The sequence below is a fragment of the Spea bombifrons genome, chromosome 12 (genome assembly GCF_027358695.1).
Source record: "Spea bombifrons isolate aSpeBom1 chromosome 12, aSpeBom1.2.pri, whole genome shotgun sequence".
NCBI lineage: Eukaryota > Metazoa > Chordata > Amphibia > Anura > Pelobatidae > Spea > Spea bombifrons.
The window spans coordinates 17912049-17930218 of record NC_071098.1 but is presented as its reverse complement, the minus strand read 5'-3'; the positions used below and the strand labels follow the sequence as shown (position 1 = coordinate 17930218).

Here is an 18170-nt window from a genome sequence, read left to right as displayed (position 1 = left end):
CTATTACCATTCTTACAGACCATAAAAACTTGGTGTACATAGAAAAGGCCAAGAGACTCAATCCACGTCAGGCTCGATGGGCATTATTCTTCACACGATTTAATTTCACCATTTCTTTTCGGCCGGGTTCAAAGAATACGCAGGCTGATGCACTGTCCAGAAGACATGAGGCGCCTAATGTGGAAACGTCGGTCGAACCTATAATCCCTCCTACGAAAATAATTGCCACGATACATAGCACTCTCATGTGGCACATCTCTAAATCACAGACACCCCGTCCCAGAGGACAAATTCCTCCGCCTGGGAGACTTTATGTGCAACCCCGTTTCCGTAAAGCCGTTTTGTCCTGGCGTCATGCCTCTCCAGTAGCGGGTCACCGGGGAACTCGGAATGTTAAATTTCTTCTGCAGAAGAATTTCTGGTGGCCTACTATGATACGTGACATATCTGAATTTGTGCAAGCATGTACTATCTGCGGTCATAATAAAACCCCTCATACCAGACCGGCATGGTTATTATGTCCGTTGCCTGTGCCAGATCAGCCATGGCAACACATAGCCATGGATTTTGTCACGGACCTGCCTCCTTCTCAAGGCCATACGACTATTTTAGTAGTGGTTGATTTATTCAGCAAGCAAGCACATTTTATCGCTCTAGCTAAACTTCCATCTGCCAGTACATTAGCGGACACCTTCATGAGAGAGATCATAAGACTACATGGAGTTCCGCAAATCATCATTTCGGACCGAGGGTCACAATTCATCTCGAAATTCTGGAGAGCGATGTGTAAACTTATGGGAATCGAGTTGCATTTTTCATCATCCCATCATCCTCAATCTAATGGGCAAGCTGAAAGAACAAATCAAGTACTTAAGCAATATCTTAGAATGTACGTCTCAGAGGATCAGTCCGATTGGTCGACACTTTTGCATCTTGCGGAATGGTCCTACAACTGCTCTTATCATGAAGCACTACAGATGTCCCCATTCAAAGCGGTTCACGGTTATGAACCAGCACTCTGGCCTGAAGAAACCAGTTCTACGGGGGTACCTGCAGCTGAAGCTCAATTTCAAGTTCTACGTGACCATTGGGCACTTATTTCGGAACAGTTAAAGCAGAGTAAGGTTTTGCAGAAGAAAACCGCTGATAAGTCTAGATCCAAAGGGCCAGTGCTCAATCCAGGAGACTATGTGTGGCTTTCCACGAAATATCTTCACCTCCAGCAAGCCGCCCGAACCTTAGGACCTAAATATATTGGTCCATATAAAATTAAAACAAAAATTAATGAAGTTACTTATTCTCTGGTTCTACCTAAAACACTGCGCATTAATAATGCGTTTCATATTTCTTTATTAAAACCAGTAATTAGAAATCAATTCTCCCCCACGGTTCGTACTCCTGATCCGGTAATAGTCCAAGGTGAAGAAGAATATGAAGTACAAACCATCTTAGACTCTAGAAAGAAACAGGGGAGACTGCAATACTTTATTAGATGGAAGGGATACGGTCCTGAAGAGAGTTCCTGGGTCCCGTCCTCTGATGTCCATGCTCCAGCCAAGATTCGTGCCTTTCATAGGAAATTCCCCCAGAAACCGGCTCCTAATCGCCAGGATGGCGCTTGTAGACAGGGGGGTACCGGCGGTACCGGCGGTACCGGCGGTTCCGGCGTTGCCACGAGCAGGGGAGCCGAGACGCAGCCCGCGCGTTCAGCCCCCTGCTCGCTCTGTTCGCGGGAAGACGCGATGTGGTCCGTCCGGCCGTTAGACGCGCGCCCCCGTGTGGTGATCTGTAGTTAGACGGGGCGCGCGTCTCAGCAGCATGAGAGCCGTTCGCGCATGCGCGAACGGCTATCTCATGAATATTCATGCCGCGTCTTAAAGGGGTACTTATCTCTTTTCCTCCTCCCCCTAATTTAGGGGGTAGGAGGATCCTGAGCAAGAGGACTATTTAAACCTTCAGTCTGCATGTACCTCTTGCCTGTGATAGTGCCTTTATTGCCTTCACTAGCGTTCCAGAACCTTATTTGCCTTTTCGTTGCCTGAACTTTGCTTGAACCTGACTACCCGCTGTTTGCTGCCTGCCCCGACCTCTGCTCGTGACCCCGACTATCCGTTGTTTGCTGCCTGTCCTGACCTCTGCTCGTGACCCCGGCTATCCGTTGTTTGCTGCCTGTCCTGACCTCTGCTCGTGACCCCGACTATCCGATTGCCAGCTCCTGGTACCATCTGGTTGTTCCTGCTCTGCTCGTCATCACCGCTTGGGGGCGCCTTTCCTGGTACTGCAGCGTGGATCCACAGCCTGAACCACCGTTAGTGACACTATGTGATATAGATGGCAATGAGGAGAGCTTGTTGCTTATGTGATTATGTTATATAACCATGTGTACTCTTGTATACATAACAAATATTTTCATGTCTCTGTTTTACCCTTGTTGTCATGGCTCTCATAGAAAGTTACTTTCATAACATAGAAATCAGCTCATCTCTAGTTACAAATGAAAACTAAAATTTTACATAATTTTCACTCTAAGGGAGTGTTGTTACTACTCCTTAATTAAAGTTTATTGCAATGTTTAAAAACTTTAATAACACAGATTTATTGTTCCAGAATGAACTGTCCGTCTCTGTTAGGAGTCTGGTGTACTCTTATCTTTCTGCAAGGTTGGTATTCCTCTAAAATACTCACTTGAGAAATAAATCTATGGGTATTTTAGATAAATAAATGTTGATATTTATCTATCCTTCCCACAGCTCAGTCCATGGAAATATTATACCCCTTCTGGCAGAATGATACAAAAACACCAAAGGTCGATGATGGAAGCTCAGCTGAAATTAAATTGTCTATTCCTTTTATATTCTTTGGAGTTCCTTATAGAGCACTATATGTAAGTAGTTTACTTAACTGACATTTGAAGTAGCTAAATATTGGGACATCTCATTTTCTTATTTCTTTTAATTTTTGGGTGAACAATTTGTTATGGATGTAGGTGGCAAACATTTTGTTACCAAGGATATAACAAAGACATTTACAGGAGCACAATCTTATATACACAATATGTTAATGGTATTTTGTATTTTGAGGCTTGTCGATATTATGAGCTGGTGGATGTTAGAGACCTTGCGCTGCCCCACCTTTCGTTTGTAGATGCCCCACAGATGACCAATAGGGTTTAGGTCTGGAGACATGCTTGGCCAGTCCATCACCTCAGCTTCTTTAGCAAGGCAGTGGTCGTCTTGGAGATGTGTTTGTGGAGAAAATTAACAGAATTTGCAAGGATGTGATAAAATAAGTTGATTTCACCAACCCATCAGAAGAAAACTGTGCAATACTGAAGCTATCACGGGAAACATATTTGGCCTTGAACAAAAATGTTGAGGAGAGAAACAGAAGTGGTACCATTGCTAATCCAATATTAATTATCGAAATGATCTCTAACTTTTTCTTAAAGGTATCTGCAGATAGCATCTAGCCATTTAGCTCCTTCAATAATTGCCATTTCTTCACTAAGACTCTTACCATTGTTGATTTTGAAACCCCCATTTGTTCTAGCCGTAAGAATTGTCCTATTGTTTATTTGTTTTATCTACTAACATATTTATGTCTGGTTAATATAGATAGCTTGTGCATCAGTATATAGAAGTGATAATCTACTTCACTTTTCTGGTCTAGTGGAATTCATTAATGAACAAGTCTATCCTTGCCTTGCTTTAGCTCACAATGGGGACCCACCCATGATTTTGTGTAATCTTGGCTGCAATGACCGTCTAAAATGAAGGCTGATCTAAGAGATCATAGGAAGAAAGAATATGAAGAGAAAGGTCATATAAATACACTAATATGCTTGAAATGAGAAAAATGTCAGTGATTAAAGAGGAGCCTAACTGGTGTTAAAAACTGGGTTTGATATCAAGCAAGGTGGCATGAAAATAATATAATTACATGATATCTTTACATAGAAAGACTACATTCAATAGTGTATATTCTTAAATCAACTGAACAATGAATTTTTGCTATTCTGTTTATTTTCCATTTTGAATAATCTTGCTGTTTTATTACTTAATGCTTACAGGTTAACAACAATGGAGTGATTTCATTTAATGTTCTTGTCAGCCAGTTCACTCCAGAAGCATTCCCTCTGTCAGATGGTCGTGCTTTTATTGCGCCATTCTGGGCTGATGTTCATAATGGAATAAGAGGGGAGATCTACTACAGGGAGACCACAGACCCTGATATTCTAAAGAAAACATCCAAGGAAATCAGGAAGCACTTCAAAAATGTGCTGTTTTTCTCGGCAACCTGGGTTTTTATTGTCACATGGGATGAAGTTACCTTCTATGGAGGAAGCAGTACTACTCCTGTAAGGCCACCATTATCTATAATTTACTTAATTTATATTCAAACATTTGAGAGCAAATGTTAATGGTTAATTACAGTTTTAGACAGAAAAAATTAAAGGCAGTTTTTCAAAATCAAATGAACCAAAAACGTTTATTGCAGAGGATATACATGTTGTAGGTTTAATCAAACAACATATTTAATATGTGCCATTCATGCATAAAGCTTGCTACTTATTTCTGCCCATGAGTTTTAATTATTTGGGTTGACATTCTACCAGGAATAATAAACCTTTTTCATTTTAAATTTGTCACTTTGTATGTTTTTTATGAGTTAAGTTGCATGATATGTGTGGTTTGTTGTAATTATGCTCTTGCTTTTTTTCTCCCTTATTTGGGGCTATTTTTGCTAAAAGTGATATTTCATTACTTATAAATCCTGCTTTCTTTGGGGTTTTTTGCCCTTCTGCATCTCAGTTCCTGTACTTTTCTGTTTCTTTTAAGGAGTTGCCAAACCTCTGTTGGTTTCATTACCCCACAAGTAGTTTTGGATGGCAGTAGATTATTTGGTACATTATATGCTGCAATAATTGGGGGGGGGGCTGCTGCTTATGAGTTTCCATATAATTTGTATAATTCTGTAAATAAAAATACTTTAGATTTTATACTTCAAATACTTCAAGTACTTGAAATACTTGTTTTCGTACTTAGTGCTTTCACTTACTATGGTGAATTGTAACTAAATACAGCCTTAGAAACATTATTCCTTATGCTAGCAAATGTCTAAAATGTTAAAATCATTTAAATGTTTGCTTTGTTTAGTATTTTCCAGGAAATGCTAAATTGTCATGAAAAACAGCATTGATGGGTTGTTGCCATAAACAAAATAAACTAAAGCAAAAAGATTGTGAGAAGAACCGATGTACTCCAAAAATAGTGTGTGTTAAATAAGTAAATCTCTTAAAAATACTTCCCTTTTGTTTTCTCACAACTGCCGCCTTAAAAAAACCCTCTCCAGGTGTTGTGAAGTATAGGTTCAATTTCAAAAGGGGGCGCTCATGTAAGAAAAACAGACAAAACATCAACAATAGTGTAGACTGTTCAGACGATACAGTGTTAATTATATTGCGTTAGTTGCACTCACAATAGTGCTGAAGATTTGCGTGTGTTTCTCATTCCCCTCTCATAGCAGGATTAAACGTCACTGAAGAGATAGAGAGAGAGAGAGAAGGCATAACCAATACTGTGATACTGTTTGCAAAAGCTTGTGAATAAGGTAGTACAACCATTTACTACCTTATTTACAAGCTTTTGTAAACTGTACATGATGGCTGGAGTCAGGCCCGGCCCTGCCATGGAGCAGAGTGGGGCAATTGCCCCAGGCGGCACTTTTGAAGAGGCTGCACCCCAAGCGCCTTTTTTTTTTGAGCGGAGGAGAGGGGCACCGAGTGATTTTCGCTTATCAAGTTTTCAGTACCTCTAGCTCGGTCTCGGTGCCGGTTTGTAACGCTGAGCGCCGGAATATGATGTCATTTCCGGTGCTCAGCAGTGAAGCAGCACACACCACGCGGTGGAGCAGGGAGACTCTGCATAGTAAGTGAAATACAAAGGGGGGGTGAATAGGGTAGATAATAGGGGGGGAGGGGGTAGATAATGAGAAGGTAGGGAGAGGAAGGGTAGATAATGAGAAGGTAGGGAGAGGAAGGATAGATAATGAGCAGTGGCGTCGGCGTGGGTGGCGGCATTTCAAACTTCGCCCCAGGCGGCACTATGTCTTGGGCCGGCCCTGGCTGGAGTGTCCATTTAATGTTTATTTAAAACAGAACATCCGCTCCACCCTGCAGGACAGGAATGGACGCAAAGTAAGAGGCACAGGATGGATCTTTGCTTCTTGAAAGCGATATTTGGCAAGGGTCTTTTTATTATTATTTCATTTTACTGAGCACTGGCTTGTGTTAGGGGTGTATAACCAGGTTCTATACTACCCTAGGTGGATTTATAACCCTCTGCCTCTAAGAAAAAATTGAATAATAGATATTTTTTTTTAAAGATTTTTGTTTGTTTTAGACAAGGACATGTACTCTTTGATTTAAGTTGCATGCACTTGCACACAATTTGTATGTTAATTAATATACACATTTTTGTGTAAGTGTTAGCATGCAAGTGCATGTGACTGAAATCAATTTAAGACAGTAACCTACACAGATTTGTACATATAGTTAAACCTGATCATTAATAATTTTTGCTTTATAGTTTTATTTATTGAAGTGTAATGAAAGATGTCTTTCTTACTGAGTCCATAAGCAATACAACATATTTAAGAAGTGAATGAATAGAATAGAACCCCAGTGGCATCCTTTCAGATGGCCATTGTAATAATTAGGATTAATTCCTTAAACCTAAAGAAATAATAATTTGATGCGGTGGTTAGTTCACTGAGTGCTGAGTTATATCGTTGTTTTAATTTTGTTGCTTCGGATTGGGGGGAGTCCTGCTCAAGGAACCAAGAATTTGAGTGCTGCCTGACATGAAGATAATTAATGAAATAAGTAAAATGAGTATGATAATTTTTTTTGTGTTTGTATGATTATGTAGGTCAGTGTATATTTAACAAGAGCACTTAAAAGAAAGATTGATTATTTTTATCATATTCTTCTAACGGTGTGGCAAGTATTTATTTTGTGTTTTCTTTGTGTTTTCAAAACGTAGCTATACCTAGGTTTCTTGAGAACATATATTTAAATATCTGTGAGAATTATCCGACCTTCTCTTGAGATAATATAAATCATGTCAGCAGATGCATTGTACTTTGGCCATATAGATATAATATAATCACTGTTTTGTGCATTAATTATATGATACATACAGCCTAACAAACATCTCTTTGTTAATTGTTTTATTATCATATCATCTTCCTGATCTGTGCTTTCCCATATTGGAATGTAACCTGTCAATCAAGAATAAATGATAAGCGACAAAAATGCTCACAATGCTTTAATTACATTGTCAGGTGAATACCTTTCAAGCTCTGCTGATATCAGATGGAATATCAAGCTTTGCTATGTTCAATTATGCAGAGATCACTTGGACAACAGGGACGGCAAGTGGAGGAGACCCTCTTACTGGTCTTGGTGGAGTAATGGCTCAGGTAAGCAAACCCTTATCTCTATGAAAATGAAAAAGAATCCTAAAGGGAAAGAAAATCCCAGGAGAGAGTTAGTTCTGAAAACTGATGCCTAACAAGCAACCAGGCAAATATACTAAGGGTCAGCCTTAGACACTCAGATCCCCTGTTAAAGTTCAATATGTTTAATATTTGTTTTTTATTAACTTTGTTTTTACAGTAAAACTTTTTTTCATATAAAACGCAGTGCATTGTGATATATATCATGACACGCAATAAAAGTTCCACTCTGAGGAGTCTTGTTTGTCCCTTCCATCCTTATCCATTGCTTCCTGAGGGAAGATGAATCCCAGAGGTGTGTTTGTTGCCTTTTTGGGACGAAACTTTGCGGAATACTAATGCCCTGTCATCCTGTACATTAGTATCCTCCTCTTGTGGTAGATAAGTTGACGGTTTGCTGTAAAGTGGTGTTTTACATATGCAGTATCCTGTGTGTTGTTCTTTAATTTGGCAGAGCATTGTGTTACATTGTGTTACATCACCGAAACCACATGTTACAATTCACTGCATATCAATACAGAGATAGTTATTATCTTTTTTGTAATGCATAAACTAATAACATTAACACGAAAAGGAAAAAAGGAGAAACATAAATGAGCAACAAAACATATACTTAGAGGTCTTTGGGAGTCTGACTCTGTCCCACGATAAATTTTTTAAAGATCTTTAAACCCCAGGGGTCTCTTATGTAACTAGTAACTACAATTATTGATTATTATTGTTATTATCCTTTTTCAGCCCTCCCCATTCCTGTGCCTGCTGATCACATAAACAGTGAACAGCAGCAGAGGATCATCTCTGTAGACTCCGTACAGACCTTGTAGGATCTATTTTATATAGAAGGCTCTGTACTGTGGGAAATGAACGCTGAGCTTCCTTTCAATGTAAAAGCACTTAGTGTGAGTGTGTTTACATTATATTTGTCATGCTAAAAGAAGGAAATCAGGCTATAAGGGACACAGTCTACTCATTGTGACTGCAGGACTGAAAATGTTAAAGTAAACAGGCAGCTTAATGAGCCACTTTAGCATCTTGGGACCACCTTTTAGCTCCTTAACCCAGGCAAAACCAGCCTAATATGTCCCCCACTACTTTGACTAATCATGGTTTATTGTAGCTTCAATTGGTGGCAGGGCCTCTGCTGCTGGGAGCCTGGAGACCCACGCAGACCAGCAGCAACAGCCAATGGGATGCCCTGCCACCACTTACATTACATTTATTTATAAAGCGCCGACCGATACTGCAGCACTGTTACATTCATTAGAACAATTTATAAACACATATAACAACACATACAATAACAAACTGGTGCAAAGGAGAAGATGGCCCTGCTCTTGCGAGTTTACAATCTTGTCAGTGGTTGAGGGGAGTGAGACAATAGGAGAGGACTGCTTGGATGGGGATGAGTTGATATGGTTGTGATGATGTGTTGAAGCTGTTTGTTCCGATGGCTTTGATTAGGATGATGGTTGGGAGCACTGTAAAGGAATGTTTTATGCTTCCCTGAACAAGTGGGTTTTCAGAGAGGTTTTGAAAGTCACATACGAGGCAGAAAGTCTGACGGAACGGGGAAGGGAATTCCACAGGAGAGGAACGGCGCAGGTGAAATCCTGAACACGGGAGTGGGAAGAGGTAACAACAGTAGAAGAAAGCCGCAGGTCATGAGAGGAGGGAAGAGGGTGGGTAGGGGTGTATTTGGATAGGAGGATAGAGAAAGGCGGGAGAGGGGGAGACCGGTTAGTAGGCAGTTGCAATAATCCAGGCGGGATATCACAAGGGAGTGGATTAGTAATTCGGTGGTGTCTTGCGTCAGGAAAGGGCGGATTTGGGAGATGTTTTTCAGGTGGAGGCGGCAGGATTTGGTAAGGGACTAGATGTGAGGGATGAAGGAGAGAGCAGAGTCGAGGGTGACACCAAGGCAGCGAACCTGGTCAGTTGGTTGGGCAGTGGAGTTATCAACAGTAATAGAGAAGTCAGGAAAAGTGGACATAGCAGATGGCGGGATTACTTTGAGTTCGGTATTAGAGATGTTGAGCTTTAGGTAACAGGACGCCATCCATGATGCAATTCCTGATAGACAGTCAGTGAGGCGAGTTAGAAGAGAGTTAGACAATGTGCATCCCTGAGCCATTCACGTAGCCAATGGAAGTGTCTTTCAAGATTTCCTTTGGCAGTGATAGCTGCTTCATTACCCTTTTAAAGAGTTAGCCACAGTCTTTAGAGTTAGCGGGACTTATCTTACTGCACAGCCAAAAAATGTACATGCATGTTCAAATAACATAACTTTCCATGGCATATGTTTCTCAAACCATCACAAATACCTAGATATACTTCTACACTGGTTATGTTTAATATTTTTATCTACACTGGTTATGTATAATATTTTTTTGGGTGAAAGCCAAGAAACTTTTTTCCCCTAAAAATGGCACTTTTTAATATTTTTTCATACCAGATGTTGGTGTCTCTATATGTGATTAGTTTCTAAAAAACGTACGTGTCCTAACAAAAATATATAATGCGTATGTTAAACTAAATGAGAGAGAGGGAAATTATACTTGAAAACAAGCAGGGATAAAAAGTATTGACAAAAATACTCCTAGCTCTTAGGGGGTTAAGATGGCACCACACAGATGCCATGTGTGAAATCTTCCCCACAGAGCACTCCACTAAGGCAGGCCTTGAAAATATTACAACCAACAAACAAATATGCCAAGCCCCACTGAGAATTAAACCAGCAACCTGTGATTTGGTAGGTACTCAACCTAACCACTAGGCCAACAGATGGCTTTAGGGTTTCTGGTCTCTGCCTCCCTATTGACATTGGCTTTAGGCCAGACTATGTCATACCAGCAGGTCTAGTGGTCAGGTACAGTACCTACCAGAGTACGAGGTTGGTGGTTTAATCTCCAGTGGCGCCTGACAAAATGTAACAAGTGTGTGATTTTATATTTGCATGAAATTTCACTACAGAAAAATATTACCAACATTTTCATAGGGCAACTATTTTGCCTTTGCATTTTGTATTTAAAGGCAATTCAATGTATGTTTCTATTAATTAATCTAACTTAATCAATGACTGATAACAACATACATGATGTCACAAGTGATAGCAGAAATGATGTTACTCATTACATTGCTGATAAAACTTGATGTCACACAATTTTTTTATGAGAGTAAATTAACCCACTTTTGATGTCAAAAAGTAGATGAACCTTAAAATAGTAATCTATGTTCTCTAAAAATGTAATAATCATAGGAGGTCTCGCATTTCACAATTTAAATGAAACTGACACATTTTCCAAGACCCAGATGATAAGTGAAGAGAGCAAAATGGGGGTTATAACACCATAAAGACTTGTCAGCTGTATAGTATAAACACTGTTTAAGTGGCATATGTTGCTTTGAAATGTTTGAATTTTGTAATTTTTGTAACTTTGTAGCTTGTTTTATATCTGTGCAGAAACTAGGCTTCAAAGATGTCTGGGGCTAAAGCCCAAACTACCATATTCTAAGGGCATGCTTTGTGCCAGGTGTTTTTCAGCTAACAAGAATATATTAATTTGTTTCAATTTTACATATTAACAAGGAGACTAACAATATACATTGTAGCAGAATGCTTCTTGGAAGGTAAACTTTCTGGGGAAAAAAAATACACAAATAAAACTTCAACTAAAAAAAAACAGAAAATGGTTAGAATTTAAATTCCACATTTTAGGCCATGTTAGAATCTAACTTCTAACATAGCTCTCGAGATTTTGTCAATGTCTAACTGGATATGTAGCGGTTGATGACTACATTTATGTTTTAATTTCATACTGATATTCTATCGGTGCATTTGCATTGTTAGGTTTGATATATCAATTTTAACATTTATTTGATTATTTGCCCTTTAAAACACAGAGATTGAATTGCAAGACTTACATCAATTGGCCTGCATGAAATCAATTGTCTTGAGTGAGCATATGTGTAAATGAAAATAACAAACATGTCTTTTACTATCCTGTGCAAAGTAGATCTTTTATCCCCTTGACAAAAAAGTTTTTTTGCCGAAACATTGGCTAAACATCTGCCTGTATTAACGGTTGTCCTTGTATGCTTATTGTTTATTGCTTATGGTATCTCTGTATACTACTCATTATTTACCGTATTTGCTCGATTATAAGACGACCCTGATTATAAGACGACCCCCCAAAATCTGAATATTAATTTAGGGAAAAAAGAAAAAGCTTGTATATAAGACGACCAGCAAATGTTAATTCATGTAAACTATGTAAACTATTTTTTTTAATAAAAGCTATGATTGAGAAAAATATTTCCTTTTATTTTCCAACCTGCCCCCCCCAGTTATGCACATCTGCCCCCAGGCTTGCCACTCTGCCCCAGAAATGCCTTATACTCCCTATATGCCACTGTGCTCCATGATATGCCTTTTAACCCTCTAAATGCCACTGTGCCCCATGATATGCCTTTTAACCCTCTATAGGCCACTGTGCCCCATGATATGCCTTTTAACCCTCTGTAGGCCACTGTGCCCCATGATATGCCTTTAACCCTCTATAGGCCACTGTGCCCCATGATATGCCTTTTGACCCCCTATGTGCCACTCTGCCTCCAGAAATGCCTTATACTCCTATATGCCACTCTGGCATTTAGGGGGTTAAAAGGCATATTATGGGACAGAGTGGCATATAGGGACGTATAAGGCATTTCAGGAGGCAGATGGCGTATTGAGGGTTAAAAGGCATTTCTGGAGGCAGAGTGGCATTAAGGGGGTTAAAAGACATTTCATAGAGCACTCTGCCTACAAAAATGCCTAACCGCCCCCCCCCCCCATTTAACACCCCCCCAAAAAAAAACTTACCGGTGCTTCTGACTCCCGGTGTGTTGTCCGGGCAGCAGGTAAGCATCTATGCGATTCGCATAGACAACTTCCGCTGCAGCCGGAAGGAGGTGAAATGGATTTGTATCATTTTATTTACACAACATGCCTACCAATACAAAATATTTTTTATTGTGAGACAAACCATAAATATGACAAAAAAAAAAAGACGTAACTCCTCCAAGGTCAATACTTTGTAGTGGCACCGTTTGCAGCAATTACAGCTGTAAGTCTCTTGAGTGGCTAAATATACCAAGCTTATGGAGAGAAGCTTGGTATATTTAGCCACTGGGATTTTTGCCCATTATTCAAGGCAAAACTGCTCTGATAAACATACGGCAATCCTGAATGAAAGGCAAGATCAAGGATTGATTAAGATTTCAGTATTTAAAGCAGGAGAAAACAGACAGACCAGATGAACCAAATGGTTCTTATCTGCCATCAAATTCTATGTTTCTATAATTCAAGAACAATCTTCCATATTGTTGATTCTATATGTATTATATTTATTAGCCTATAAAAATAAAATTATGTGAACATTTGTTTTCCATTTTTCAGGCTGGATTTAATGGTGGAAATAGCACCAATTTCTTCAGTGTACCTGGTTCCAGGTCTCCTGAAATAGTCAATATTGAAGAAACTACAAATGTAAATGTTCCTGGACGTTGGCTTTTCAAAATAGATGGGAAAGAGATTGACCCAGCTAATGGTTGCAGCTTAAAAGGTAAAAAATCTTGCTTTGTGACAACTTGGTATATGTTGTGAGGCGGTATGGTGTCAAGGTATGCAAGGCTTATAAGTAGTAATACAACAATTTAATTGAATTAAGCAGGTATTACACTTCTATTGAAAACCTTGATCATAAAGTGAAAAAAACTATTGTAATTCTTCCAATCCATAAGGTATCTGAAGAATAAATGTTTTTATGAAAAAGTTTTAATTAAAAAAACGATCATATCTTTCTAGTTTTATTTTGTTTCATAATGCCATCTAATTTTTATCAGGGCAATTCTTACGTCAAGGAGAGCTGTTTTGGGAAAATGGAAATTGCTCAACAAGATGTCGTTGTCTGGATTTTAACAACGAGATATCGTGTCAAGAATTTGTTTGTGGACCGTATGAAGTCTGTGAACCAAAGGATAATTTTTTCCAGTGTCTTTCTGTAGAGAGCAGCACCTGTGTGGTTTTTGGAGACCCTCATTACCACACTTTTGATGGACTTCTCTTCCATTTCCAGGGATCTTGTTCTTATCTCCTTGCTAGGAATTGTTGGCCTGGAAGTCCGCTTCCATTTTTCACAGTAGAAGCTAAAAATGAAAACCGTGGAGGGTCATCTGTATCATGGATAAAGGAAATTACTTTAGAAGTCTATTCTCATACTATTGTTATTCCCAAAAATAGTTTTGCAAAAGTTAAGGTGAGAATCTTAATATGGTTTTTGTTAAAATTGCTATTTGTTCTTGCTGCTGCAGTTTACAGATGAAACATTTTCTGTGGTTCTACTTAAAATAGTTTGCACATTACTAGGATTTTCATTTATTCTGTTCTTAACCCATGAACCAGCTAGAATGTACTAGAATATGAGTACATGGAGTCAGCTGACTAACCAGGTTCATCGACTGAACCCTTCATATCAACAACACTCAACATTTCTTGCAGACCAGTTAGAGAAGCAAAAACGGGTCCCTGAAAAAACACAAATACATGAAATCTCAAATACCCTTGCATATTATGAAAGGTTCTCTCATAGTATCCAGTTTTTCACAGCTAAAAATGAAAATCATAGGGGTCACAGCTAAAGGAATCAGTTTACACATATATTCTCATAATTATTTTTCCCATTCATAGTTTTAGAAAAGTTAAGATGAAAATCTGTATATGATTTTCAATGGCTGGTGAATATTTTGTGTAACTTGAAAACTAGCATTTTAATTTGAAGATGAACTTACCACGTAAGAAAATGAGTTTGAGTCCTAGAATATCCCCCCAAAAATGCATCCTACTAAATGATTATTAACATGCACTAACAGCATAAGAGAAGTCTGAAATTCAGATTATTACATACAAATTCCGTTTTGAATGTGAAGAAAAAATGTTGATTGGGATTATTATTATTGTTTTTTTCTTGTAGCTTGTCAGTTACTTATAATTTGCTATGTACATAGTTTATGTAACCTAGGTTCTAAAGTTTGACATGTGAAATCAGTAAAAATGGAGTCTGCAATAGCACCAGTTAGTACACAATATTTATTTTGTGGCTAATAAATCTTTTTCTATCTTCTCAAAGGTAAATGATTTGATATTTTCCCTCCCAATAACTCTGGACTATGGAGCCATCAAAATATATCAAAGTGGATTATCAACAGCTGTGGAAACAGATTTTGGCCTATTGGTGATGTTTGATGGGGAGCATTATGCTTCCATATCAGTGCCAGGGACCTACATTAACTCTACTTGTGGCATGTGTGGCAATTATAACAAGAATCCTCAGGATGACACACTCCGGTCAGATGGGAGACCAGCTATGTCCGTTTTAGATTTAGGAGAGAGTTGGAGAGTATACCATCCAGACTGGAGGTGCTCTTCTGGGTGTCTAGACAACTGCAGTTTATGTGATGCATCTTTGGAATCACTGTACTTTTCCACAGAATACTGTGGTTTTATAAACATGACTGGTGGTCCACTATGGGAATGCAGTACTGTTGTGGATCCTACTGCCTTTGTCCACAGCTGTGTTTATGATCTTTGTGGTGCCAAGGACAACGGCACAAACCTTTGTCAAGCTATCCAGGCATATGCACTTGTTTGTCAAGCTCTAGGAATTCCACTAGGTGATTGGAGGACTCAGACTGGCTGTGGTAAGTCATTTAGACAATACTACAACAGGGTATACGATATTTTATATATCTGTATGTATAATATATTTGAGAACAGGGCTGGCTCTCCGGAGGCATGCCAATGGGGAAGAGGTTCTACACAGAAGGGCTGATTCAATGGAGAACCTTAATCCCCCAACTAGCCAAAGAAGGTAGCCCCACCATAAACTATAGGTTGTTTTAATAAACACATCTTTTTATATTAAGAGTGTAAATGCAACAGTTCTAATTTGCATGTATATTCATTATACATATGGTATTGTTGTTGTGGGAAGAACTTAATGCCAATGACTCAAAAGCAAGATGACTGTTAGCAACAACTTTGTTCAGCATTTGTGTATAACATAGAATAGAAATATAGCTGCATAGATCAGTGTATAATTAAATGTATAAAGGGCAGCAAAGAAAAAAAACCTTTACTCTGAAATTGCTTCAATTTATCCATTAGGAAGACTTTTGTGTATATGAGAATTTTAAATTAACAAAAAAGTAATAATGAATCATGGACCCCTTTGCAACCAATGATGTACCAAAGGTACTCTAGGGATCTTTTCGTGATGTACCTGGTTGCCATTGGTTCTGAAAGGGTTAATGTTCCTTCGGTAAATTGGTTTGGAGAGTTGTTGTTAATGGAAAGTTCTCTGGTTAGACATATGTGGTAAGTAGAGTACCTTAGCGTTCTGTCCTTCACCCACTTTTATTAATTATTTTTATAATATTGCAGTGGGCATTAAAAGGCACATCTCTGCTTCAGGACAAGACACGCAATTAGTTCTGGTAATATAGTCTAAACTAGACATTATATCCATACAAAGAGGTTTGATTAAATCTATACAAAGAGGTTTGATTAAATTGGAGGACTAGGCAACCATGTAGATGTATTATTGGAAAATGCAAATTTATGCATCTTGAAAAAATAGATGAGTACATTATATTTTAATTTGGGTTTTATTAAAAAAGGGATTTAATGTAAAGGATTTAGGAATGACTGTGGACAATAGAATTTGCAACAGTGTGCAATAGGCAACAGCCTGTAAGATATATAAAAAGAGGTACTGAATAAATAATTTTGCCTGTTAATGTAAGCCTTAAATATGCAATGCTATTCTGGGTGCCTGCATTTAAAAATGACATGACAAAACTTGAAAGTGCAGAGGCGGACTCAAATATGAATAACCAAAATAAAAAAGAAAGGCTAGACATAATGTATTTCTTTTTACTAAAAAAGGCATCTTAATAGAAGTTTATTTAACATTATACAATTACACTTGGGGACAATACAACTCTCTTTTTTCGAAGACTATGAATTAGTTAATTCTTAGTTTTTTTAGTACTAAGCATTATCCATTCAGACTTGAACAATGGAATCGTCTACAGCAGCACAACGGGTTCTAAGCAGTAAGAATAAAGATGTGGAATTCACTAACTGAGGTTATGCTATCAAATTAAATTAATGCCTTTAAATATGGGCTGATTAACAGATAAGAATATACATGTAAATAAAGGTTATTAAGAAAATGATGACTTATGGTGTGTTGATTCAGTGAGACATTAGAAGGAATGCTTTTAATGAATATTTAGTGAGTTAGAAGTCAACTAGAAACCCCAAACCATTTTAAGTGATGACTTTTGCAGTTTTACTCTACTTAGTCCATAACAGACATTTATTTTTTATTACTCAAATACATTTACAATTTTGGAAAAATCACATTTTTCCACAACACTTGCATATCATCAACTCAGTTGATAACCTATATTTCGCAATCCCTCCCTATCCCGTTTTGGAATACTCCATTAGGAGACCTGTCAGGTTTTACTATTTTGGGTTCAAGCTGCTTTATTTCTGTCAGATCTTCTCCTCTCTCCATCTAGCAGCATGCTGCCTCATGAACCTAGTTCATAAAACCTTTATCATAGTGCTTGGCCGCCATCTAATTGTGAATCCAAATACAGAGTTAAGCCGCACTAAAGTTTTGAACAAGCTTACAGGGCCCTGTAGATGGAAGTTATGATGACGGGGTGTAATGGATCTCAGCAGAAAATGAGACTAGAAGCCAGGTTGATAAAAAAGCATTAAACTTTAATGTCCTTTTTGTGCAATCATAACACAGTAATTATATGTACGTAGTCCAAAGAACTTAAATTTTACCTGATAGCAGGGGAGGGCTGGCAGCCTAAGGCCTGGGGGGCAAGTCTAGTCAACTGGCCCATTGCACCATCAAAGTGGCTGCGAGCGACATTGAAAGCGGCCGTCGTGCGGCAGTCACTCCACCAGCGCCTAATGAAATTAAAGTGGCCGGCGTGCACACACCGCATGCCTCAGCTCTTCATCACACCCCTTTTAAGACGTGGGAAGAGGAGCTGAGGCATGGCCGTTGGGTCTGACAGCCGCATGATGCAGGGGCGTACCTTGAGTATTTGGCACCTGTGGCAGACCCTGTATGTGGCAGCCCCCCCCATACACACACTTTAAAACTGCATAGTTTCTATGGTTAGGCAAACCACCGTCAATGTGTGCCTATACACTGAGCCAGACACTGACAACCCCTATCACTATATACTAAGCCAAACATTGATGTGGTGTAGGCTTAACACTTTAGTGACTGGCATAGTATATAGTAGGGATGCACCGAAATGAAAATTCTGGACTGAAACTAAAAATTCAGTATTCACTTGGCCAAAACTGAAAAAAAAAACAAAAAAAAACTTTAAAATACTTTATTAAAAGTAACACCAAAATTAGACAAAAAAATCAACAATAATATTAACACACACACACATATATATATATATATATATATATATATATACATATATATAACAACAATCACAATCCTATCATGTCCAGGTTCTAGCATGTGCTGGCTGACTTAGCATGATATGAGTGTGATTGCTGT

At 38.6% G+C, this 18170-nt stretch overlaps 1 protein-coding gene across 1 annotated transcript in view; it reads left to right on the top strand.

The window, feature by feature from the left end:
* The first annotated feature begins 2608 nt into the window (after window positions 1–2608).
* The window catches only part of TECTA (tectorin alpha), a 52337-nt gene continuing 36775 nt past the window's right edge, over window positions 2609–18170 (top strand). The window contains exons 1-7 of the mRNA XM_053452342.1: window positions 2609–2660; window positions 2751–2884; window positions 4070–4357; window positions 7345–7482; window positions 12956–13121; window positions 13402–13814; window positions 14685–15255. Coding sequence (XP_053308317.1) covers window positions 2609–2660; window positions 2751–2884; window positions 4070–4357; window positions 7345–7482; window positions 12956–13121; window positions 13402–13814; window positions 14685–15255 — 1762 coding nt within the window. The remainder of the gene's footprint in view (window positions 2661–2750; window positions 2885–4069; window positions 4358–7344; window positions 7483–12955; window positions 13122–13401; window positions 13815–14684; window positions 15256–18170) is intronic.